The sequence below is a fragment of the Mus musculus genome, chromosome 4 (assembly GCF_000001635.26).
Source record: "Mus musculus strain C57BL/6J chromosome 4, GRCm38.p6 C57BL/6J".
Lineage (NCBI taxonomy): Eukaryota > Metazoa > Chordata > Mammalia > Rodentia > Muridae > Mus > Mus musculus.
The window spans coordinates 140,698,910-140,723,302 of NC_000070.6; the positions used below are offsets into that span (position 1 = coordinate 140,698,910).

General features: G+C 54.8%; 1 protein-coding gene across 2 annotated transcripts; it reads left to right on the forward strand.

The window, feature by feature from the left end:
- Positions 1-2,563: 2,563 nt before the first annotated feature.
- On the forward strand, positions 2,564-24,311 carry Rcc2 (regulator of chromosome condensation 2). Of its 2 annotated transcripts, none has more exons than NM_173867.5 (13): positions 2,564-2,741; positions 3,238-3,526; positions 9,042-9,135; positions 11,424-11,567; positions 13,222-13,353; positions 13,677-13,765; positions 14,490-14,604; positions 16,957-17,123; positions 18,111-18,291; positions 18,716-18,821; positions 19,431-19,503; positions 21,636-21,713; positions 22,191-24,311. In NM_173867.5, the coding sequence occupies exons 2-13, from the start codon at positions 3,248-3,250 to the stop codon at positions 22,293-22,295; spliced, it is 1,563 nt and encodes a 520-aa protein (NP_776292.1). In that variant the 5' UTR covers positions 2,564-2,741; positions 3,238-3,247; the 3' UTR covers positions 22,296-24,311. The 2 variants fall into 2 exon arrangements, with proteins under 2 accessions (NP_776292.1, XP_006538534.1); XM_006538471.3 differs by lacking the exon at positions 2,564-2,741 and adding an exon at positions 2,977-3,072.
- The last annotated feature ends 82 nt before the right edge of the window (positions 24,312-24,393 follow it).

Here is a 24,393-nt window from a genome sequence, read left to right on the forward strand (position 1 = left end):
GCTTCCCAGGTTCCTGGTTCACAGCGTAGATAGTTTGTGAATCCTCCTGTCATGGTCCAGTTACCCAGACCATCAGAATTCATCTCTGGAGCTGAGAGTGTGCATCTGTGGTGGATAGAGTGCTTGCCTAGCATGTAAGAAACCCCAGCTTTGACTCCCAGCATCTTATATACGGTGGTACATGTTTGCAATCTCCGAATTCCAGAGGTCAGGCTGGTGAATCAAAAAACTCAAGGTATATTATATGAGACCAGAGACTCCTTGGACTACAAGTGGAACTTTCTGTGGTCCAGCTGGATGGACCACAGCTCTGGGAAGGACCCTGGTTGCCGCCGAGTTTAACTTTTATTAAGGAGCAGCAGAGGAGACTAACAGTAAGATGGCCCATATTTCCATGTACAAACGGAAGCCGGGCATTTGTGCTCAGATAGAATTTGCTCTCTCTTCTCTTCTTTCTTCTGTCCCGAGCAGACGCTCAATTAAAATGAAGTAAAAAGCCCAAGCACAAGTGTATGTTGGAGGGAGCACTCCCTGCATGGCCCGTAGGTGCACCTCACTCTGTCACATTGGTTACATAAGGTGAACAGCAGCCTACATGTTCGCCTTTTCGTGTGTGCGCCCGCACCCCCATCTCAACCAGGGGCATCACTCGGGCTTTCCCTGGGTCTGAAATAGTGAGGCATGGAGTGGCAGAGAACACTTTTCCCATCCGACGAGGAGGGCTGGTTAGTGGGTGTTATCCTCTGAGTGCTCTTCTTCCTTAGCACAGCCTCAGGAAAAACCAGTTTTGGAAGCACCACACCTTGGGTCAGATGATGCAACGTGATATTAGCGTCGGGTTGCATCAGCGGTTCTGACGCATGTGCCTTTTACGCCGGCAGAAAGCCGTATAATGGGGCAGGAGAAAGAGAGAGAGACTCGCTGCCTAAAAACCTTTTAAAGGCACCCTCAGCGTTTCTAATTGGCCACACAGGGTGTTGTCGGGAGGATAACCGCCCAACCAGCCACCACCCCCGGACAAGCTCCGGCGTGCCATTTCCTGAAACCCGGACCTGACGGCACACTTAGGCAGAATTCTTTTCTAGTTGGTTCTAATGTTTTATATCAAAGCATCACGGCTTAATCTCTTCAATCTTTTCGAATGCCAGGTCTATTAAGAGGCTTTCAGACGGTGCTTCTAATATCCCTGAAACGCACCAGTTGGTGCTCATTTTCTGAGTTGTTTTACATAAGTGCTTCCACCCAGGCTGGTGACTTTGATCAAATAACTTAGATTTGGTTCTCCAGGATTCTCCGCCTGCCTTCAAACGTTTGGTCCTGTGCACCCTCCCCCCGCCCCCATCCCGCTTCTTGATGTAATTAAGAACGAACTGCAAAGACCCTAGAAACTCTCTCTAGTCAACCAAGGAAGTTGCCAAAAAAGAAACTTTCAGTGTTAACTCGGGCGCTCGAGAGAGAGAGAGAGAAGTAGGAGGATCAGGTTCAATGTCAGCCTGGGCTACACGGTCAGTTTCAGGCCAGCCTGGGCTACATGAGACGGAAACAAAACCCCAAAGAAAAACATTTGTCAGAAGAGAAAGTGACACTGAGATGCAAACCTTCCCCTAGTTCCAACCAAGCCGATCGTGCACGTGGCTTGTCGGGTCCTGTGAGGGGGGCCCTGTCGACTCCTCAGCCTTGACCCCAGCACCTCTGGCCACTTCTCTTCCCGGATTCCTAGACCCTGCACTGTCCCACGGGGTAGGGGAAAGGTTTCCTCTCCCACTTCTGCCAGGTCAGATTCTTTACAATTTTAAAACTCAGCTCTCCCAGGGAACGCCTTCCTTGATCCTGGAACCCGGTAAGTACCATGCTTTCAGTAATTTCTTAATCTTTCCTCTTACTTCGCCTTCCAACTGGGCAGAGATCTTGTTCTCCAGGTCTGTATTCTAAGCTTCTAGCACCTTTGCATCTAGTCTTGCTTGTACTGAGGCGCGGTAAATACGTTTTTAAAATGAAGAAAATTCCCATCACAAGTACTTTCAAGTCCACCTATGCTAATTACTAATTTCATAGTACGTCCCCCAGCTAATTACTAATTTCATACTACACCAAACCTTTATGTAACTTGATCATTCTAACAGCACCCGGCTGCACACTCTGGACGCATCCACGACGTATCAAATCTACCCTGAGTCTGCACAGGAGAAAGTTACTCAAATTGTGTTCATTTTTCATTCCCATCACTCAATTAGGGCACGTCCCTCGCTGGCTGCTGCGTGAGCAAAGCAACTATTTTCCAGCGAGTGTCCTCAGGTGACCTGTCTAGACGCTCAGGGGGAAAAAACAAGAGAATCTGACACTCTCCCGAGCCCCGAAGACGCCTTGTGACGCGCAGGCCGCGCTGCGTGCAAGGGCGTGCGGAGCGCGCAAGCGGCGGGGCCCAGCGGGGCCTGCGGCGTGGCGCCGGGCGTCCGGGACGCAGGCTCGGGTGGGCGGCCCGGCTGGGCGGTGGGGTCCTCCGGCCGGTAGGGGGCGCGCGCACCCGGGGCCCCTCGCCGCCCGCCGCGCGCGCGCTCGCTTGCCGCCCGGCCGCACATGTGTTTCTGTTTTGTGTTGTAGCATTTGTTCTGGAAGCTCGTATTTACATTTTAAGTGTATCTGGTGAGTGGGCTGGAGCCCTCGTCCCGGCCGGGGAGAGAAGAAGCCTTCGACCCCGTCTTTCAGTCGCTTCCCTCCTCGTTTCTCATCACTCCAACCAGGTAGGGGCTGGAAACCGTCTGGGACCAGTTTGCAGGGTCTGGGAAAGTTTTTTTTTTTTCCTCTTTTTTTTTCTCCTCTCCCTCCCCCTTCCCCCCCGAGAAAGGTTAAAAAAAAAAAAAAAGACGCTGGGGAAGGGGGGGTTGGGGGACGGAATGAATAAGAAGGGGAAGGAAGGCGGATCCACGTGGTTTAATCGGAGACAGACAGAGATCCCATTGTTCAAAATCAATAAAAAAAAAAAAAAAAAAAAAAAGCAGACGGGGCGAGCGCCGGGCCGCGGGGGCCGGGCTGGGGCCCCACGAAAGTTCCTCTTTTCGCGCGTGCTCGCAGGTGCTTGGGGCCCGGCCGGGGTACAGGGGGGGGTCCCCGCGTGGCGCGCGGCGTGGGGAGGGGCGAGGGAGCAGCAGGTGGGGCGGCCCACGCCGCGCCGCGCGTCCCCTCCCCCGCCCCGCAGCCCGCCCCGTGTGCATTGTGCGCCCCGTGTGTCTCCCGCAGCCCGGCGACCATGCCCAGGAAGAAGGGGGCGGCCTGGGAGGAGCCGAGTTCGGGCAACGGCACGGCGCGCGCGGGGCCCCGGCGACGCGGCGGCCCCGCGGGCAGGAAGCGCGAGCGGCCCGAGCGCTGCAGCAGCAGCAGCGGCGGCGGCAGCAGCGGCGACGAGGACGGCCCGGAGCTGGACGGGGCCCCCGGCGGCGGCAAGCGCACAGCCAGGCCGGCGACGGCGGGCAAGGCGGCCGGCGCGGCCGCGATCATCACGGAGCCCGAGCACACGAAGGAGCGCGTCGTGAGTGGGGCGGGGGCGGTTGGCGGTTTTGGGGGGGAGGGGCGCCGTGGGGTCACGCCCCGCCCCTCCCCCACGCCGCGCGGGGGAACTCCGGGGAGCCAGTCCCGGGCCGGGGGAGGGGGGGGACCGGGTGTGCGCGGCCACGCGGGGGCTGTCAGTCCCTCCTTCCCCCCCGTGCGTCCACCCCCCTCCTCCCCCCCACCCCCGCGTCTCTTCCTCCCCCCGAGGGGGGAGGGCAGTCCGCGGGGAGCAGCCGGCTCGCGCCGGGGCTTTGAGGTTCCCGCCGCTGCGGCTCGGGCGCCCCGGGGGGGCGGGGCCTGGCGCGCGGCGCGCATGCTCCGTGTTAGCCCGGCGCGGTCGGCCCGGCCGGTGCGCGCGGGGCATGGTGGGGGCCCGCGCGGCGCGGCCGTGAGCGCGCATGCTCCTCGGAGGCCCTCCCCACCCCGGGGCTCCCCTCCCACCCGCGACCCCCCGCGGAGCGGCGCTGGGCTTTGTCTGCCTCGGGTCCTCGCGGCGTGGGGGCCAGTGGGGTCGGTGCTCCCCTGAGGCTCCGGTCTGGGCCGTGGAACTTGAGCTTTCGCGGGGGCGGGGGTGGTGGTGGAGAGGAAGCCCCGCAGAGCCGGGCCCAGGGTCCGCTTGAGTCTCCGCCAGAACTTTGTAAAAGCAAGTTTTCGGTGATACACCCCTCTACCCCCTCCGCCTCTGTGTCCCGGAGATCACGTTCTCTGTTAACTCTAAGAAAGAGATGGAGCTTGACCCTCGGGAGAGTGTTGCCCATGTTCCCAAGGGTGTTCTGCAAAAGGTGGCAAGGGCACACTAAGAGGGGTAGAAGAGTCCTAACCATCTTGCAGTAGAAGAAAGGTTCCCGCTAGGCATGCAGAGGGGCCCTGCATGAGGTAGGCTCGCCAGGTAGACCGGTCTTAGCCAGAGTATTGGAAGGGTAACTCACAAGCTGCTCTATTTATTGCCTAGTGGGTTTGGACAAGGCTAAGAAGTTGGGCATGATAGGGTCTTTTCTCTGCTGCATCGGGTTGTCCTGAAGTTTAGGAAAGCCATGTGGAGTTGGATTATTTTGTGAGTAGGAAAAAAAAAATCAGTAAGACAATGACTGCTCGTAGGGGTGGCAGAGGGAAGGCATTTATTGTGGATTAAACAGAGACACAGGCAGGGACATCAGAGAAGTCTGACCCTTGGGGGGAGTGAGGATAGGAACCAGGTGCAGGAGCCGCCCGAGTAAAAGAGGGGACCAAAATGGTCGGGTTATATAGAGAAGAGTAGGTAGGGGGAGAGGGTAGCTTAGCCTGTGGGCTGGATTAAGTTTAGGGTAAGGGGCGGGGGTATATCTGCCTGGAGTGTCCGGTAACAGGTACTGTGAGGGATGCCGGGAGATCCTAGTTACCAGTTCTGCTTTGATATGTTAAATAGTCCCCTCCGCTCTTTGTCCTGGTTTTGAGACTTCTGCCAGGGCCTGGTGAGTTCCAGGGTCTGCAGGCTGTTAACCCTCTCAGGGATGCACGTGAGTGGAGTGGAGGAGGGGCTCAGAGGCCTCTATCTCCAAGGGTCTTGTATCAGAATTGGCACCTTGTGTGCTATGAGGAGATGCCATGTCTGAGAGGAGGCAGTCCCCTGTAGTTTGTGCTTGTTCTGTGTGTACAGCTAACTTCCCATATCTGTGTAGAACCGGAGCTTAAAAAGGGCTTTGTGTCCATCCCCTTAAAGCTAGGGGGACTATCACTGTAGAACCGACCCCTCAGTGGTCAGTTAGGGGGTGGTTGGATAAGTGAACCCAGGGGCCTCTGGGGACTTAACTTTCTCGCTGTTACACCTGGGAAGTGTGTGCTTCCAGCTTCTGCCCCTGTTAGGGTCAGGTTGAGTTTGGTTCAAGGTCAAGAACACAGCCTTGCAGCCTAGGCTGGCAGACTGCCCAGTGTCTCTGGCCTAAGGGCTGTGGTCTCCCTCTGCTAGGCAGACACAGGACTGTCTCTGCAGTCGGCCACTATCCTGGATATTTCAGAAAGCTACTTAACTCGGCAGAGACCAGCCTCTCCCCTGAGGGAGGCTCCTCTGCCAGTGTCTGGGCCTCCTGCCTTCACTTTTCCCTTACCTTGAACTTGAAGTTGTCTTGGGCTTGGGAAGATGAGCCATGTGTTCTGTTGAGTTGTCCTGCTAGAGTTAGGTGGGTTAGGAAAATCAAACAGTAGTCCTTAAGAGTCGATGTGTGGAAAACGAGCCTTCAGTCTTGTCCTATGATATTCAAGGACCTGAGGCTCAGGCGCAGGCATCCAGCTCTGTGTGTTAAATCGGGGTTGCTAGGGTTTCACGGACCCTGCAACATAGTGTTGGTTCTTAGTGCAGTGGGAGGAGGGTTGGTAGGGATGGTTGTTGCCAGCCTCTTGCTCCCTGGTTCTCCTAGTCCCTGAGCATCAGTCTCCTAAATGGATGTGTTTAAAGGTGGACTCTCGGCCTCACTCAGGGAGTGTATGTACTTGGGTGGTAAGTCAGAAACTGCGGTGGCCAGGAAGCCCCCGTTTGCTGATTGGAGACACTTGGTGCATTTTCTGCCTTGGCCACTCATCTGCATTCAGGTCACATTCAGGTGACCTGTCCTGGAGAGGTAGCTAGGTGAGGTTGAGTTCACCCGACCTGGACTGTTGGTTGGGGTACAAGTGTAGGCTGTCAGACAGATGCAGTCATGTCCAGGCTGAGTTAGCCCCGGAGAGCAGGAAGACCTCTGCTTGCTTTTTCCCCTCCCTCCCTCCCTCCACCTGTCCATTCCTCCGTCCTTTTGATGCTGGGGACTGAACCCAGGGCTAAGCACAAGCTCTTGCACTGAGCCCCCATTTGTTCACTGGGATGGCCTCTCCCCCCATTAAGGCCAGCAGGCTTATGGGATATGTTGTTGATAGTCTGTGGATGAGGGGTTTGTTTGGACAGGGGCTTGACTGAAAGTGAGTTGAATCGCACTAATTAAAACTTTGTATTCCATAAGGAGGGGAGAGTAAGTAAGCTGTAGAGGGGTGAACAGTTGAGTTAATAGCAAACGGGGTGTAGGTGCTCGCAGTGGATACGGTGAGCTGTGAGAATGGGGTTTGTGATGGAGAAGCTGGGGCCAGGGTAGCAGTTAGTGTTCTTGGGAAGCCAGGCAAGGTTGTCCACAGGTCTCTTTTTCCGAAGGGTGGGACTTTCGAGTCCCTGTCTATCAGCCATCGCGAGTTTGAGGAGCCACAGGGATGGCAGTGGATATTGGCTACCAGCATTCTGCACCCTGCATCCTGCCCAAGCCCGTGGCCTGGTGGCGCTCTGGGATCGGAGTGACCACATCTCGGTGTTGGTGAAGGTCGAGCTTGGGAACCTCCCAGCTTCTCTCCCCTCAGAACCTGCTAGCGCAGCGCTGTTGGGCCTGGGCTTGTGCTGGTTTTGAGGCCTCTCCCCTATGTTTCTGGGGCCCCTTCAAAGTGCAGACCTGAAGAGTAGAGTGAATGTATGTGTCCGTGCACAAGTAAGTGTTGGCCCTACTGCGGGCCCAGTGCCATGGGCTGAGCCTGGTAGGATATTCCAGCCCCACCTGCCCTTCAACAAAGGAGAAGGAAGGGAAAGTAGGCTTCCATCCCGTTCAGGTAACTTGAGTCTGGCCCCACACCCCACAGGAGGTCTGAATAATTGAACTGGGTGGCTACTCCATCCTTGTGAGGCCTGGGTTGGCCAGGCAGGTCCTGAAGCTTGATCCTGGCCTCTGCCTTTTGGACCTGACTGGAAGTAGGGGACACCGGGGAGATCAGGTCCCACCCCACCCCCACCCCCCCAAAAAAGTGTGCCTGCTGGGGACTTGTAGGATGCATTGGGTGTGTTGGGACAGCCAGCCAGGGGCCATTGTGGGGTGGAAACTATTGGAGCTGCGGCCACTGTTCAGGGGCAGGCGCACAGATTGAGCCTAGCAGCCCGTTTATTTATCTGCTTTTATTTATCATGTGTTTGCTTACTGTTCTGGGGATGGAACCTAAGCTTACTCTGCCCAGGCTAGACCTAATTAGCCCACAGTGTGCTTTTCATTTAGCATACTTGTGCACATGTGTGTGCCTGCTCACACCACGTGAGTGCAGACGCCCTCAGAGGCCCAAGGGTGTCAGAACCCTGGAACTGGAACTACAGCCGGTTGTGAGCCAGTACCTGGTCTGGGTGCTGGGACCTGATCCTAGGCCCTCAAGAGCAGTGAGTGCTTACCCTCTGTGCCATCTCTCCAAGCCCTGCAGGGTAGATTTGGAACCCAGGTTTAATCCCAGCATTTGGATTTGGATGGCTGAGGCAGGAAGAGTAGACAAATTAACACCGGGCTGGGCTACCTACATAGTAAGACCTTGTCTGAAACAAAGACAAGTGTATTTCCTCAAATGCACACCTTTTTGTTTCCATGGGTCCTGAGGATTTGAACTCAGGTCATTGGGCTTGCGTAATGAGTCCTTTCACCTCACTGAGCAGGAGCCCACAAATGTAAGTTGAAAGGAAAGAAAAATGTATTTTGACATTTGAGCCAGAGAGCAAGCGAATGCGCAATGGTGTGGGCATGGCCCACAGTTGTGTGGTGGCGGTGGCCTTTGAGATGTCAGATCTGCACAGGTGGTTGAGGCTCAGTAGCCCTGATCTTTTTCTGTGTAAGAATGTGGGAGAATTGAAGTACCCTGACTGGACAGGTATGGTCATAGGCCTGTAGTCCCAATGCTGAGGGAGCTGAGGCAGGAGGACCACTGTGATTTAGAGGCAGTCAAAGAAACTATATAGCAAAATTCCTCTCTAAACATGGAGGGGACAGGGAGTCGGGCTCTTAGCTGGGAGCTCTAGTGAGGGGGCTCCGTAAACAGCGTTGGATGAACCCATGGAAGGCCCTCTGCCTCAGACCCTGCTGCCCCGCCAAAGCTGTGCCCACCCTGTTTTACCCCCTGGTGAAATCAGGCTGTAATTACCCCTTCTGTATTAAAAATCCCATTACTGTGGGCAGCACACAGGACTGATGCCATGGTAACTCTGTAGAGGGGATGCAGGGCCTGAGGTATGAAGGTTGCCAGTGCACCGTGGTGCTGGTAGTGGGGACTGCAGAGCTGGCCTGGGCTGTGAGGTTCCTGGGTCTCAGCCTGGTGGGCTGGTCTTGTGCATGACTCTAGCATGGAATCAGAGCCCAGCTCTGCTTTGGCTCAGTGTTGGTGCTGAGCTCGGACTTAACATGGGGAATTCTGAGGGTGGGCTTGAGGTCATCTGCCTTGGAGCATGTGGTGGTGGCGGGGGGATTGGATGGGACCTCTAAGCAGTGTGAAAGCTCCCACACAGGGTTATTTTAAGCCAGGTGTGACAGTGCACACTTGCAACTTGCAACCCCAGCTCTTGGCTGAGGCTAGAAGATGTGTGTGCCAGGTTAGTCTGGGCTGCGGGAGAGCCCAGCTCTTTATTTCATCAGATAGCTGTGGAGTGCCAGCAGCAGCCTTAACGAGCTAATTCTTGGTTTTCTATCTCTCTCTCTCTCTAGAAACTTGAAGGGTCTAAGTGCAAAGGGCAGCTTTTGATTTTTGGGGCAACCAACTGGGACTTGATTGGACGGAAGGAAGTGCCTAAACAGCAAGGTAAGGTAAATCAGGTGGCCAGTGGGGTGCTGCTCCGCCCACCAGGTAGGTGTTCTTGGGGTTCGTGGACATGAGCAGAGAAGAGAAGGCCCTGCGAATTGCTTAAGACCACAGAGCCACTCTGGGGAGGATGCTGCAGTTGAGTTGAACCTGGTCTCCCTGCATGTCTGTGCCTTCATAGTTCTGTGTTGCTCGGGAAATGGAGTCCTTAGACAGCCGTGACTCCCTGAGTCCTGGAGATCTCCTCTCACTACAAAGAGGCGGCCAGTTCTGTTCTCTGGTGCCATGAGGCCCCATATTCATGTCAGACGTGGCGGGCAGCGATGTAAAGGCTTGTCACAACTCAGCTGAACGTGTACACTGTGGCGAGCAGGGAACAGTCCCACCCAGTAACCTGTGTCCAGCTGCCTGTAGACAGGGTGCCATCCTGAGGGGCCCCTTGGAGAGAAGAGGGCTGGCTCAGTGCCTCATTTTATGGCTGTTGGTTTTATTTGGAAACACGCCCAAAGTACTTGTCGGTGAACAAATATTTGAACACCGCACACCCTACACCCAAACCTGGGGGCCTTGGCCTTCACCCTGCCTTGGGAAGACGGCCGTGGGTCCTGCATGGGATGGATGGAGCTGACCAGATGCCGTTCCTTTGTGTGGAAGATAGCCATCTTTTACCACAGCCATGGACACCAGTCCTGAGAGCAGAGTGGCCACACAGGCTCTTGCTGTCTGCTGTATCCACTGCCCTGATATGGCAAGGACGCCTTGACCTGACTGTCACCCTCTGCTTCCGGTGCCCTCTGTGGCCCCGGAGCTGTGCTGCCGCCAGTCCAGAGCAGACCGGGCTAGTGGTGTTGGGGTTGTCTCGCCTTCCTGGCCCTTCTGCCTCTGGGTTGGTGTGAGTAGTTTGACTGTTAATTGTAACCTCTAGGCCTGGCCAGGTGGCCTGTGTGGCCTCTTCCTGGAGCTGCTAGGCGGCAAGGTAGAGGAGGGGACTCTTTATTTCCCGCATGGGCCCCCTGCTGTAGCCTATGGTGAGGACTGGGTCCTGGGGGTCTGGAAACCATGGGACTAATGGCTACCAGTCCAGCTCTGAAGCCGAAGCCACTGCCAGCTTGTGACTGTGACCTGTGAACTGAAATGAGGGAGAGGGTCCCTGGAGTGGGAAAGAGATCCTTATGTTATTGTGGCTGACAATGGTGCCCTCTTCAGGGAGATAGGCATTGGCAGGGGTGCTGGAGAGCCACTCCGACCCCCCTGGCCCCCCTCCCCCGGGCCAGCTGGTTCAAGAACCAGGCCATTTCTTTACTCCAGCTGGTGCCTGGTATAGCTGCAGCTCACAATCCTGAAAACCACTAGCGGTTGCTTGGTTTTCCAGAGTGACAGCCATGCAGTGCTGCCCGCCTTTATCCCTGCGTCTGTTGGTCTCCGTGATTCAGGGCTGATTGGGGTTTCTCTTCAGTTCTAACAGCCTGAGAGGCCAGCATTTCAGTTCATCCCTTGGAATATCGATGCTGTTTGATTCTGTTTTAAAGTACTTTTCAGTGGGGTGGCTGCAGGGTCCCAGGGTGCCCTCTGATGCTAGGTACCTGTTGCGCTGCAGGGGACCGGGAGGTGGGGTTAGAGTGCTGCTGGTGAGGTAGGCATAGAGAACCCTTCGGGGTGACCCGTGGGAAACCATTCCATTAGTTGCCAGCAGGCTGTGTGTGAGCCATCTGAATTGTGGCTAGCTTCTCAAGTTGCCCACAGCTGTTCTAGAGGTGAAAGAAAAGCCACACTCCTGTCTCAGGGACGTGGGAGTGGCACTTGTGAGGCCTGTCACGTGACGGGGGAGGCAGTTAGAGTAGGTGGGATGCACATTGGAAGTACAGTGCAGAGTCCGACCTGGTCTCCCAGAGAGCCTGGGGGATATGCTGGGGAATGAAGCCGGCCAGCAGCCCAGGCTTCCCGGGTATGGGGGGGACTCTGCAGGGGTGAGTGGCAAGGTCCCCCAAGTAAGCAGGTGCTGGGGGGGGAGGGGCGCACTGAGAAAGACTTTTTCTGGTAAGGGGACCAGGGGAAGTCTGGGGTAGAGTCAAGAGGAGGGTAAACAGGACCACCCAAGCATTCTGTGTCCCCCAGATGGGTACAGAAAGGCCAGCCCTGCCTGTCCCGTAGTGTAGGATTGTAGGGCTGAGGAGAGAGATTGTCGCCATTAGTGTAGGTATGCTGGTGTCCCTTTGCGACCCCTGGTTGATTTGTTGGGTGCTCCTCACATGTTCTGTGGGATTTGATTTGTATTCTTCCCTTTGCAGCTGCGTACCGCAACCTTGGTCAGAATTTGTGGGGGCCCCATAGGTATGGGTGCCTGTCAGGAGTCCGGGTGCGAACCGTGGTTTCAGGCTCATGTGCTGCCCACAGCCTCCTCATCACCACAGAAGGGAAGCTGTGGAGCTGGGGTAAGTGTGGTGGGTTAGAAACGTGCTCTGAAGTGGGGCTTGAAGAGACTTAAAGTCACCTGGAAGAGGCTGTCCTCTGCCTGGTCCATGGCTACGTCAGTTCTTGCCTGCTACTTGTATTTAGGGGCTGACCCTGGGCCCCAGGCTTACTTGGCAAGTCTTTACCCGTGCACCATCTCACTGGCCCCGTTCTCTGACTCCACCTTGGTGAATGTTTTCCTGAACTTGAAGCAAGTGTGATCTTCTGATGCTGCCATCCCTCCGACCGGCCGTCTGTCCTTGCCGTGTTGTCCCTTCACCAGCCATTGTTCTGCTTTAGCTCCTGTGCCCCCGTGAGGTCTGTGTGCCATCGCTAACGTTGCCCCTGGCTTTTGAAGCTGGTGTGTCTTGTTACAAGGCGTGGTGGCTGGGTCCCTGTGGCTCCTAGCCTCGGGTCTGAGACTGGGCCTTTGTCCATCCCTCCCGAGTGTCCACCTCCCTTAGGCAGGCTCTCTGGTGACTCAGCTGTCTCCTTCCCAGGTAGCCAGGAGGTATTGCCTAAGGCGCACATCATCTGAGACTCAGGGCTCAGGCAGCTGGGGAGTTGGCTTCTCCGTTTGTTTCCAGCCTTTGCCTGGCTTCTGTTCATGTGACGTTTTTAGTTTGGTCTATTCAAGCCGTTTTTATTTTTATTTTTATTATTTTTTTTTATTTTATGAGCTGCTGCACCAGAGTCCAAATATATTAACATCTGCCGCCTTCTCTGCACTTGGCTAATTTTATAATTCTGGTGGAAAAAAAAAATCTCACAAGTGTGTGTGGCCCAAATGTATCCTCCCAGGCTTCGGGTGACATACCAACATCTGCCCCAGTTTTGTATCTCTGCGTTGGTGTGGGCCCTCCTGCTGCTGTGTCCTCAACACTGGCCATGGTCTTTCATGTCAGTGTCCCCAGCTTGAGAAAGCTTCTCTGTCCTTTCTCTGATGGCAAGGATCTAGATTGCATCTCAGGCCTGACCCTGTGACAGGAATAAGTCCCCCAGAGTAAGAGAGGGAGCTCCCTGGGGCAGCAGCTGGGCTGTGGCGACCTGCCAGAGGTGCCGCGAGTCCACTGCCAGACACTTGGTGGAAGGGCACAAGAAGGAGGCAGAGTGCTGCTGTGCTGTGTCCTCACGCAGACGCAGGAGCTGCAGCCAGCCTGCCTTCACTAAACTTGGGGTATGCAGGCTTCTCTTGAAGTCAGCACCTGCCCAGTGCTGGCCCTGGAGCCAGCCCTCCTTTCATTGATTCTCTCCTTGTCATGAGGGCTCATGAGGCTGGGGTCTTATAATGGTGTGTATGTGTGTGCAGAGATAAGTAGATATGATCCATACTAGGTGCATCAGACTCCCTGAGGAGAAGGGGACTGTCCCCCAGCCCCTACAAGGAACGGAAACTGTTCCTGGAGCTTGAGGCCTGTGGAGTACCCAGGTCACACCAAGCATTTCCTGGAGTAACACGGTGTAGGGACGGCCCTGAAGCTGACCACTTACTGTTGGGATAGTCTCATGGGGCCAGCTCCACTGGCGAGAGTAGGTGTCGGGTTGGTGGAAGGTCTGGTTTGAGGATGAGGGTGGGGGCCGCCGCCCCAGCGTGTCCTTGCATTGCTTACCCAGCCAGCTGTGATCTCCTTGCAGGTCGGAATGAGAAGGGGCAGCTGGGCCATGGTGATACCAAGAGGGTGGAAGCCCCCAGACTCATCGAGGCCCTCAGCCATGAGGCAATCGTGCTGGCAGCCTGTGGGCGCAACCACACCCTGGCCTTGACAGGTAAGAAGGCGGCTTCTTTCAATTTACTAAGGCGCCAAAGATGGTTTGTCTGGGAGTGAGCACTTCAGCCAGTGTCGGGAGGATGATGCCTGGTGAGTTAGCTGATTAGTTAGACAGCTAGTTAGCTGATTACTTGCTGGAAGCAGTGACAGGGCTGTGGTGACACTGGGAGCCCAGACCAGGGTCTGCGTGTGGCAGGGCTCAGCTCTGTTCCTCACTCTTGTCCTTGGGATGGACAGACACATGCCCCATGCTCGGCCTGCTGGGTGAGCTGCTTGCAATCTACCCTTCCATCCTTTCTTGTCCTGTTTGTCTCCTTTCAGATACTGGATCAGTGTTTGCCTTCGGAGAGAATAAAATGGGGCAGCTGGGTCTCGGGAACCAGACAGATGCCGTCCCAAGTCCTGCTCAGGTACCAGCGGGCTTTGAGAAGTGGTGCTTTGCAAGGGAGAGTGAGGAGAAGAGAATGCCTGTTTGTGTCAGCCCGGCAGCGGGGATGCAAGGCTCTCTTCTCTCCCTGCAGACTGTGCCGACCTGTCCTGCTCCTGGGGCCAGTGGCGGGTGGGGTTGGGGGTTAGCGGCTAAGTCTTGTAGTTGTGAGTCCTGCAGTGCAGTTGGGGTGAGCCTGGACACCGGGTTCTCCTGGATCCCCCAGGTTCAATGCTTGCTGCTTTGTCTGGGCCTCAGCCTGGCCTTGCCCAGATTCTGCCTTTGGTCTCTGACTCTGCTGTGGGACCAACCTGTCACCCGCCCGCTGTCTTTGTTCTTCCTTATTTGAGCCGTTTCAGATCTGGCTCCTCACTGACAGCTTTGGTCTGGGGGCGGCATGAAAGCCTCAAGTTGGGGCTGATAGCAGTGTGAGCACCAGAAGTGACCTTTGGGGTCACTGAGTTTTCTCTGTTCATGCCTGTGGTTGAGTCACCGGATGATGGAGGGTTAACAGGGTTAAGGTCTCAGCCTCTGCTGTCCTGGCAGCATGGGGGTCGCCAGCAATTAAGAGCCCTTGTAGTCTAGGCTTTGCGATCCGTAGCCGCTCAAGTGGCAGCCTTTGAACTGTTGTGGGCGGCTGTTGTTTGATGCCAGGCAGAATGAGGAAGAGACTGGTGAAGCTGAAGTTGGCTGTCTTCTCTTTTCAGATAATGTACAACGGGCAGCCAATCACCAAGATGGCCTGCGGGGCCGAGTTCAGCATGCTGATGGACTGTAAAGGAAACCTCTACTCCTTTGGGTGCCCTGAGTATGGCCAGCTGGGTATGGAGGTCTCTTTCTAAAAGCTCTGTAGTCTAGCTGTAAATGTGGGGTTGCACGCACATGGTACAAGTGTAATTGATCCAGATAGCAGTGGCTAGCCGGTAAGTGCGTCTCGTGCTCAGCAGAACAGCTTGCCGGTAACCAGCCGGGTACAGGGGTCAGTGCAGACTCGAGGACTGAGTCTGGTGTGGAAATCCATTTGTGTCAAGAGTCTCAGGCAGAAGGACAAAAGCTGAGTCCCTTTCATCCGGTTTCGCGTATATAAATGAGCCTTTATTGGAAGTGAGAGTTCCATAAGAGGGAGGTTGTTCTGGAGATCCTGGCTAGACTGGCAGCTGGTGTGTCTCCAGCTCACCCCTCACCACACTGGGCTCCGTCCTGTACAGAGCAGAAGAGGTCAGCAAGCCTGTTAGAGCTGACCGTGCAAGATCTCCATTTTCCTTTCCCCGCAGACTCGCAGCCAGTTAGTTCTTCCTAGTCCCTTCTGCAGTCCTGAGCACGAGGTGAGGTGTGGGCGCCACCTACTGGTGTCTGAACAGCCTGCAGCAGTCCAGGATCTGGGTTGCTGGGTCTCGGCGTCATTAGAAGTGCGCAGATGGGAGCATATAAATAGAAGCAGAGCATTGCACTGGCCACAGACTGCAGGGAACAGTGACTCTGTGGAACTAAATATACCTCGCGTCAGAGTGAATGGGAAGGACCGGCCCCTTACGCACACACGTCCCTGCTGGTTGCCAGGGAGTTCTCAGGCTGTTGGATAAACGGTTTCCATGGCCACGGGCGGGCCTCCTGCCATCCCCAGGCCCAGCACAGGAAGTGCGCTTCTGTCCTCTCTGCTGTGTGTGCGGCTTCTCTGCCACCCTTAGACAAGCATCTTGCTGCAGCCAGCCTGTTTGCCGTTGGGAACTTGATCTTGGCGGTAGGATGGTATCCATGGAGTGGCTTTGGAGGGACAGTTAAGTACAGCGTGCACTGTCTGCTACTGAATTCTTGTTGACATCTACTAAGGAACCTGCTTCACCTGCTTCTACAGACGCTCTCATTCCGTTCACTCTGAAACAGGCTGGCACACCCCTGTGGTCCTAGCATCTGGGGGCAGAGGCCGGACTATAGCAAGTTTGAGGGTGGCCTAGCTTACGTGGGTTACAGGCCAGCTGGGGCTGCAGAGTGAAGGTTGTCTCCAAAAACAAAAAGCAAGCCTAACCCCCCAGTTCTGTTCTTGCCTCTGTGCAAACATTGCTTTTAGAATTCAAACATGAGGGCGGGGGAGGGGCTGGCGGGGAACTGTAGTGATCTGCTGCCAGGGACTGAGACTGTCCTCCTGGCTACTGGGTCCGGACTGGGCCTCCTAGCTTGTTTTTGTTTGTTTGGTGGTTCTATTTTTGTTTGTTTTGAGATAGTGTCTCACTGTATCTCCAGCTGGCCTAGAACTTGTTTTTTTTTTTTTTTTAAAGATTTATTTATTTATTATATGTAAGTACACTGTAGCTGTCTTCAGACACTCCAGAAGAGGGCGTCAGATCTTGTTACAGATGGTTGTGAGCCACCATGTGGTTGCTGGGATTTGAACTCTGGACCTTCGGAAGAACAGTCGGGTGCTCTTACCCACTGAGCCATCTCGCCAGCCCCGGCCTAGAACTTGTTATGTAGACCGGTCTGGCTTCGAACTCTGGGATCTGCCTGCCTCTGAGCACTGCAGTTAAAGATGTAGGCCAGTAGGCCGTGCGCATTCTTGCTTGTTTTTTGAAACAGTTCGTGTAGTCAGAGCTGGCTTCAGATTTCCTGTGTAACTAAGGACGGCTTAACTTCCTGCTCTTTCTGCCTTTTCATCCCAAGTGCTGGATATACCACCAGTGCAAGAAGGCAGAGAGGGCTGGGTCCTTGGGCCACGGGCTTGTGGTCCGGTACCAGGCAGGCTTCATGTCGCGCTGGGTTGGATCATGCCCGGTGTGTGCCAGCTGCCCAGTCTGTAATGACTTCTCACAGGCGTTGTGAATTCCAGATTTTATGTCCTGATCTTGTCGCCCTTCCCCTACTCCTGGTCCTCTGACCTCCCCAACTCGGAGCGTGGGAGGCTGTCCTCAAGATGAGAGCTGCCCACTGTTGTGACCTCAGCCACAGGAGGAGACGCCATTTTCCTTTGCCTCCCAGTCCTTACGGATATATGTAGGGTTTTTCCTAAGTTGCTGTACTATGGCGTAGGGGGTCCTTGTTTCATATGCATTTTTAAAGGATGCCCGGTGTTAGGTACCAGCTTGTGAGCAACTGGGCAGACTGAGCCTCTGGCTGGGGGCAGGGTGGTACCCCGGGCCTGGGCCTTTTGTCACTGACGGCCTGTTGTGCTTACCACAGGGCACAACTCAGATGGCAAGTTCATCGCCCGGGCGCAGAGGATAGAATATGATTGTGAGCTGGTGCCCCGCAGAGTGGCCATCTTCATCGAGAAGACCAAGGACGGGCAGATCTTACCTGTCCCCAACGTGGTGGTTCGAGATGTAGCCTGTGGCGCTAACCACACAGTAAGCCTTGTTTCTTTCTCAGTGACCAAGAGCCATGCTGGTATAGACTGGTATCTCTTACTCAAGCTATGTCATTTGGCTGAGTCTCCTGTCTGGATCTCTTTCCTCTGCAGACAACTTGCAGACATGAGTATACACGTATGTCTGCGCCCTGCCACTAGCACACAGCACGCATGTGCTGTCTGTATGGTAGGCAGTGCCTTTTGCTAGGGTGTGAGTGGTTGGCTGTTGAGGGTGGGTCCTTAAGGTCATTAGCAGAACAACTGGAAGGACAGCAGTTGGGGGGGGGCTGCCCTTAAGCCCCTTTATTTTAGCAGGTGCACATGCACTCACCATTCACAGTGTGCGTGTGTAAATCAGAGACACTTATTCCACGACAGTCATCGGCCTTACGAGTCAAGGACCTTCACATGCTGAACCCTCTGGTTTGGTGGTGGTGTGGTTTGGTGGTTTTTAAGACCAGTTCTGACTGTGTAGCCCTGGCTGTCCTGGAACTTGCTGTGTAGACCAGGCTAGTCTCAAATTCTGCCTGTTTCTGCCTCTCTGTCTCTGGTTCTGGGGTGTTGGGTGTTCTAGCCCTTGAACTGTGCACCTTCTGCCCCATGCTGAGCTAGCTATAGTTACACATCCACAGGCTTTATTTGATGTGAAACGTCAAAGACAAGACAAGACAGGTTGCAAACAGCTGGCACATCTGTACCTGTCTCACCTGTGTGCACCTGTGGCGGGCAAGCACAGAGAGGTGGCAGGAGCCTCCCCCTTGTTTCTGCAGTTTAGACAGTGTTGCCACAGATGGCCATTTGGCCTCTGCATTTAAAGAAAGAAAGGAAGATCGCAGCCTCATGAAGGGAGTGCATGCCGGCCCCTGCTGGCTGCCATCTATTAGGCTGTGGGACTCAGGTCCTCTCCTTTGCTGGCTGCTCCTGTCCCGGATCCTTCGGTCAGAAGCAGTGGCTCGTGTGCTGAGCCTGTCTCCTCTCTCTGCAGCTGGTCCTGGACTCTCAGAAGCGAGTGTTCTCCTGGGGCTTTGGTGGCTATGGCCGGCTGGGCCATGCCGAGCAGAAGGATGAGATGGTGCCTCGCCTGGTGAAGCTGTTCGACTTCCCGGGGCGTGGTGCAACCCAGATCTATGCCGGCTACACCTGCTCCTTCGCTGTCAGTGAAGTGGGTCAGTGCCTCTTCCCCTGTCTCGTTTCTTAGGTCCCCGCAGTTGGAGCCAGGTGCAGGGGCTTCCTCCTGGGGACATCTGCTCCCACAGGCCCACAGCCATGTCTGTCCCTCCCTGGCTTGTTCTGTTCTCTGCAGTGTCCTTTTAAGCAGTTGTCCCTCAACTTGGTTTTCTTTTTTTTTTTTTTTTAAAGATTTATTTATTTATTATATGTAAGTACACTGTAGCTGTCTTCAGACACTCCAGAAGAGGGAGTCAGATCTTGTTACGGATGGTTGTGAGCCACCATGTGGTTGCTGGGATTTGAACTCTGGACCTTCGGAAGAGCAGTCGGGTGCTCTAACCCACTGAGCCATCTCACCAGCCCTCAACTTGGTTTTCTAAGATGCTTATTCTAACACTTCTTTGGTTTGCAACCTTCCAGGTGGCCTGTTTTTCTGGGGGGCCACCAATACCTCCCGAGAGTCTACCATGTACCCGAAGGCAGTGCAGGACCTCTGCGGCTGGCGGATCCGGAGCCTTGCCTGCGGGTAAGTGGCTGTATCCAGGGCATGTGGTGTGTGCCTGCTCTGTGTGCCTGTTTCCTGAGGATGGCACTGTGCCTGCTGAATCTGAGTCTTCCTGGCTGGACATAGGCGACACCAAACCCCCACAGATGTGGGAGAGGGGGAGAGTTAAGGCTTGGTAGGTGCTAGGACAGGCAGCTCCTTCCTTCACAGAAAGTAATTTTGAAAGTTTTTGTTTGGGGAGAAAAAAGCAGAGGGTGGCAGTTTTCGCTCAGCTTGGAGACTGTAGGCTTTTAATTTGTCAACACGCTGGAGAGAGGACTTACTGAAGAGCTCCTGAGCCACCCAGTACTTACAGGTGACGAATGAGGGTGTGTAGGAGTTAGCTTAGTTACTGCTTCCTGGTCCTTGTGTCCCTGTCTGTCCCCCATCCCAAAGGCTCCCTCTGAGAGCCCCAGGACCCAGCTGGGCAGTGAGGCCCTGGCCTTGGTATTGATCTGCAAACAAATGTGGCCCCTCCCTGTCTGGGAAGAAAGAGCCACTAACACTGTAATGAGTTAGCATGGAGGTGGGTTGTCACACTGCAGGGTTGTCCTGGTCTGGGTGGTGATGACAGCATCTGCCTGTTTGCAGGAAGAGCAGCATCATCGTAGCTGCGGACGAGAGTACTATCAGTTGGGGTCCATCGCCAACCTTCGGGGAATTGGTGAGCCACGCACGCCCGGGAAGAGCTGTACGCGGGTGGGCGGTGTCCTTGTCCACTAAAGACTGTCCCAGCAGTGGGCCGGTCACATTTGGTTTTAAGTGTTAAGACTTGTCCTGGCTGGCTGCTGGCCTTGCTGTAGAGAGGGTGGCAGGCCACAGTGACAGGACTGTTCTTGTGGTTGGGACCCGTGGTCTATACTCGCAGGAGGCAGTGTCTTACGCTGCATGAGTCGCCCTGGTTCCTGTGACCTCCAGATTTTGTGCTTCATAGGCAGACAGGCCCATATCCTTGTGCTCTGTGGATCAGTGTCATTAAGCCAGCCACACAGGTGCCTGGAGGATTTTGTTCTTCATTTTCTCCAAGTCAGGTCACTAGTTTGTTCTCAGTGCCAGAGACTGGAGTAAGAGTGGAAGGCACCGCCCTTGCTTCTTTCTCACTGTGCAGCTGCCCTGTCCATAGGTCCCGAAGCTCCGTGCACTGGAACCTCTGTGAGGAGGCCAAGGTTGGCTTGCGGGTTTTATGTTTCTCCTGTGGCCAGGGTTACACCCTCAGTGTGGCCTGGCCCTTGACTCTGATTGGCTTGGTTTTTTTTTTTTTTTTTGGTTTTTCGAGACAGGGTTTCTCTGTGTAGCCCTGGCTGTCCTGGAACTCACTCTGTAGACCAAGCTGGCCTAGAACTCAGAAATCCGCCTGCCTCTGCCTCCCAGGTGCTTGGGATTAAAGGCGTGCGCCACCACGCCCGGCTTTGTTTTGTTTTGATTTGGTTTTCAAGACAGGGTTTCTCTGTAGCCCCAGCTGTCCTGGAACTCACTTTGCAGAGGCTGGTCTTGGACTCAGTCTGCCTCCCGAGTGCTGGTGTTAAAGGCTGCTGGCCCTTGATTTTCTTACTTTATCTTTTTGGGAGTAAAAGTTTTCTCTTTGGGCTCAACAAAGCAGGGCTGTTCTTGTCCCTCAAGCTGTCACTGACCTCCAAGGGACCCCTTGTAAAAAGCAGAGAGACTATGGCAAAAGGGACTGTGGGTCTTCCTCTGCTTCTGTTTTCTCAGAGGAAGATGGATGCTGCGTTTTGTTTTGTTTTCAAGTTAGCAACTCAACATGTAGCCTTGGCTGGCTTGGGACTCACTGTGTAGACCAGGCTAGCCTCGATTCACAAAGGTCTGGCTGCCTCTGCCCCCAAGTGCTGGGATTAAAGGTGTTCTCCACTACACATGACTGACGGGTCGTTTTGGGGAGCCATTAGAAATGGTCTTTTGAGCCAGGCAGTGGTGGCGCACGCCTTTAATCCCAGCTCTTGGGAGGCAGAGGCAGGCGGATTTCTGAGTTCCAGGGCAGCCTGGTCTAAAAACAAACAAACAAAAAAAAAGACTGGTCTTTTGACAGCCTGAACGTCATGGTAGAACGTCTGGAATAGTGACTTATAGGCCAGCCTGAGCCTCATAGCAATAAGACCCTGCCTGCTTCAAAAAATTGTTGATCTCTGGGGGCTGGAGAGATGGCTCAGCAGTTAAGAGCACTGCCTGCTCTTGCGGAGGATACAGGTTTGATTTCCAGAGCCTTCATGGTGGCTCACGACTGTAGGTCCAGGTCTAGGGGATCCAGTACCCACTTCTGGCCTCTGTAGATACTTAGCACTCAAGTGGTACATAGACATGCAGGCAAAATATCCAAACACAAAAAAATTTTTTTAATGTTTTAAAACGCTCCCTAAACACAACTTTGCATCGTCGTGGATTTGGGAAGCCTTGGCCAGGAAGGGGTGCCTGCAGGAGCTGAATCAGGGGCAGGACAGGCCTTGGGACCTGCCCTTGGCCCCATGCTCCAGCAGTTCTTAGTCACTTGAAACTTCTCTGAGGTTGTCAGGGCTGCTGTGTTGTCGGCATGTCTCAGCATGTTGGTTATGATTGTGTGGGTCTGACTGCAGTGGCTTATCAGCACTGTCACCAAATGCCTGACACATTTTGTCCTATTACCCACAGTTGGCTGATAGTCCTGGAAACATGCACCTCTCTTGTGTTGGAACGTGCCACAGGCTGAGTTTCATCATTGCCTCTGTGTAGCCCTGGCTGTCCAGGAACTCAACTCTGTAGACCAGGCTGGCCTCGAATCGTCATTGCTTCTTCTTATCTCCGCAGGGGTATGGGGACCACAAGCCCAAGTCTTCTACTGCGGCCCAGGAGGTGAAGACTCTGGATGGCATCTTCTCCGAACAGGTGAGGGCCTGTGCCTGTCCCGGCTCATCATGTCTGTGGGGTCACTGCTGAGCCATGTCTGTCCTTGTGTAGAGTGTTGGGAGGGTATAGCCCTCAGCAGAAGAAAGGCAGAGGAGTGCTGGCCAGTCCCCAGCCATGTTCCTGGTGCTGTGGTCACACACTGTTCCTCCCCTTATTCTGAGATCCTGGCCAGGACCAGGGACTAGTCTCTGAGTAGATAATACCTTTTGGCCTGTGTTTGGGGGCAAGTACAGTGTAGAGCCACACCCCAGTGAGGGCTCTTTGAGCTTCCTGCAGGCCTGGGTGTGGGGCTTGGGTGGTCTCAGTCCTGAACACCAGGGTTTGTGGGGAGGAAAGGGTTTCCTTTCAAGGCTCAGTTTCCCTCCATGTTGACCCTCACCAAGCCAGGCCAGCATGTGGTGTCTGGCATACATGATGAGGCATGTCTGCACTGCTGACACCGTCGTGCTTCCTCAGGTGGCCATGGGCTATTCACACTCCTTGGTGATAGCGCGAGACGAGAGCGAGGCTGAGAAGGAGAAGCTGCAGAGGCTACCTGAGTACACCCCGCGCACCCTCTGAGCAGGCCGGCCCTCCCCTCGTGGCAGCTGTCCTTTCCACGTGCACTGGGACCAGAAGTCAGACAAGGAATTTAGGAAGCAAAAGTTGACCAAGGGTGCATTGGGTTCGCCTCCCCGAGGCTCCGTTTCCAAGCGATTCAACGTTAACTACCTTTTTCTGTATGCTTTCCAAAGTGTTTCCCTCAATGTTTGATTAAAACATTTGCTCATAGCCAGCCTGCCTTTCTACGAGATAGGCAGGACCTCTGAGCGATGTAGGTTTTTTTATTTTTAAGTTGTATTTCTTTTCTCCCTGCTCTTGAGTGTCCTTGTCCTGCCCTCCCATTCCAGCCGTGATGAGCATTGTGATCCGAGTGGGTGCCACGTGAGAGAGGGACTGTCACTTTCCCAGACAGAAACGGCCTTTTCAGGAACCAGCAGCCGCTAGGCCAATCCCTGGTGGTCGGTCTCCATCCCGATTCCTGCCTGCCCGCTTTGAGAGACCCGGTCACTTGCTTGTGGGCCCTCCCACTTGCCTCTGCCACCTCCCCTCATAGCTATTCCTGGCTTGCTGTCTGCAAGGCCCATGTGGGCCTTTTGGCTGAAGCATTTGTAGAAGCAGCCATCTTCCCCCTGGTGGGGCTTTGGGGTCTATGTTAGCCATTTGTATCTACTTTAGCTCTCAAGTCCAGATGAGAATAGGGACCGTGGGGTATGGGGTGGGCAGTTAGAGGTTGGTCATCCAGCAGTCAGATGTGTCCTCGGTCCTCTGTGGCCCTCCGTTGCCGCCTGTGTGCTTTGCCCGTGTGCTCCTGCTGTCCCTCTGCCTGGGATGGCCGCCCTGCTCTGAGACTTGGCCACTCTTGTCCTGGCCAAGTGTTCTGCTTGCATTTGCTTGGCTCTGGTACCAAATAGTTGGGATTCTTGATGAAATCCCCTGCCCCGCGTGCGTGTCAGTGCAGATCCTGCGCACCACGCCCCCTCCCCCAAGTGCCCTCTGCCGAGCCCGTCCTGGTATTGACTTTGTGGCTGAGTTCCGAGGTGCCTTTCCCGGATCCTCCTCGCTGGGCCCGAGTGTGGCAGCAGCTCGGGTCGGGGCCTTGGTTTCCAGAGGGTCCGGGCTGGTTTGACTGCTTTAACTAGGATTAGTTCAGTGGTGCTTGGGGGAGGGGCTGAGGATGGAAGTGTGAGGGGGGTGGATGGGAAAGTCAAAGTCTGGTCTTGAGGGTCATGGGTTTGCTTTTGCTGTTGTGACGCCTGTTCCCGTCTCTATGTTAAAATGCCAAAAATGACCCAGTCTGTCGCTTTCCTCCGCCCCAGCGCTTCACAGCCGCTTCTGGCTTTGCAAGGTGTCTGTCTCGGCCAGTGCCGTGGCCTGCTGGGAAGGGTCAGAGTCCTCACTGTCCCCCGTCTGTCCAGCAATAGTCTGTCCAGAGACAAGCTTCTGTAGCGGCAGGGCTTCCGCAAAACTAACCTGCTTTGTCCAGGTCACCCCAGACACCGCCCCTCACTTCATGTACTGGACGGGAGCCGTCCGTCCATCTGTCCCTGCTGGTCTCTGTCTAGAGAGTGCTGTTCGGGATCTGCTCCTTCTGTCCCAGGAGGTCTACTGGAGTTAGTTGTGTGGTCACCAAGAGGACTGAGGACACAGTAGCCCTGAGCCAAGTTGGGCTCATCTTCCAGGGAGCAAACCTAAAGCTGGCAGTCAGCCGCCCTGGCTAGAGGCCTGCAGTGGATGAGCGCAAAGTGCCCGGCCACAGCCCCCTCCCTTTAGGCTAAAATTCTCACCCAAGCTTTCCCACGGGAAGCTCTAGGACAGGAGGAAGGCGGGAAGCCCTGGGCAGGAACCACTCTGGCTGTCCAGGGGCTCCTGAAATCTTCTGGTCATCTACAAAGGGTAACAGGAAGGGAGTTAACGAGGATGGTGGGATTCGGTTGAAGGTGCCTGGTTTAGTGCTGTTAATTGTCTTATTTTTTTTTTTATATCTATATTTCTGGGAGTAAACATTTTAAATAAACGGCGTCATTGTTTACTCTGCGTTGGCTTTCATGATTCCTCTTCAGTAGCGTGGAGTGTGTCCCCAGCCCTGTGCACGTGCCCCGGAAGAGTGACCAAAGAG

Coding starts and splice junctions, on each gene's coding strand:
- Rcc2 (NM_173867.5), top strand. CDS start 3,248: ATGCCCAGGAAGAAGGGGGCGGCCTGGGAGGAGCCGAGTTCGGGCAAC. Junction 14,605..16,956: donor CCCTGAGTATGGCCAGCTGG/GTATGGAGGTCT, acceptor TGCTTACCACAG/GGCACAACTCAGATGGCAAG. Junction 18,822..19,430: donor ATCCGGAGCCTTGCCTGCGG/GTAAGTGGCTGT, acceptor GCCTGTTTGCAG/GAAGAGCAGCATCATCGTAG.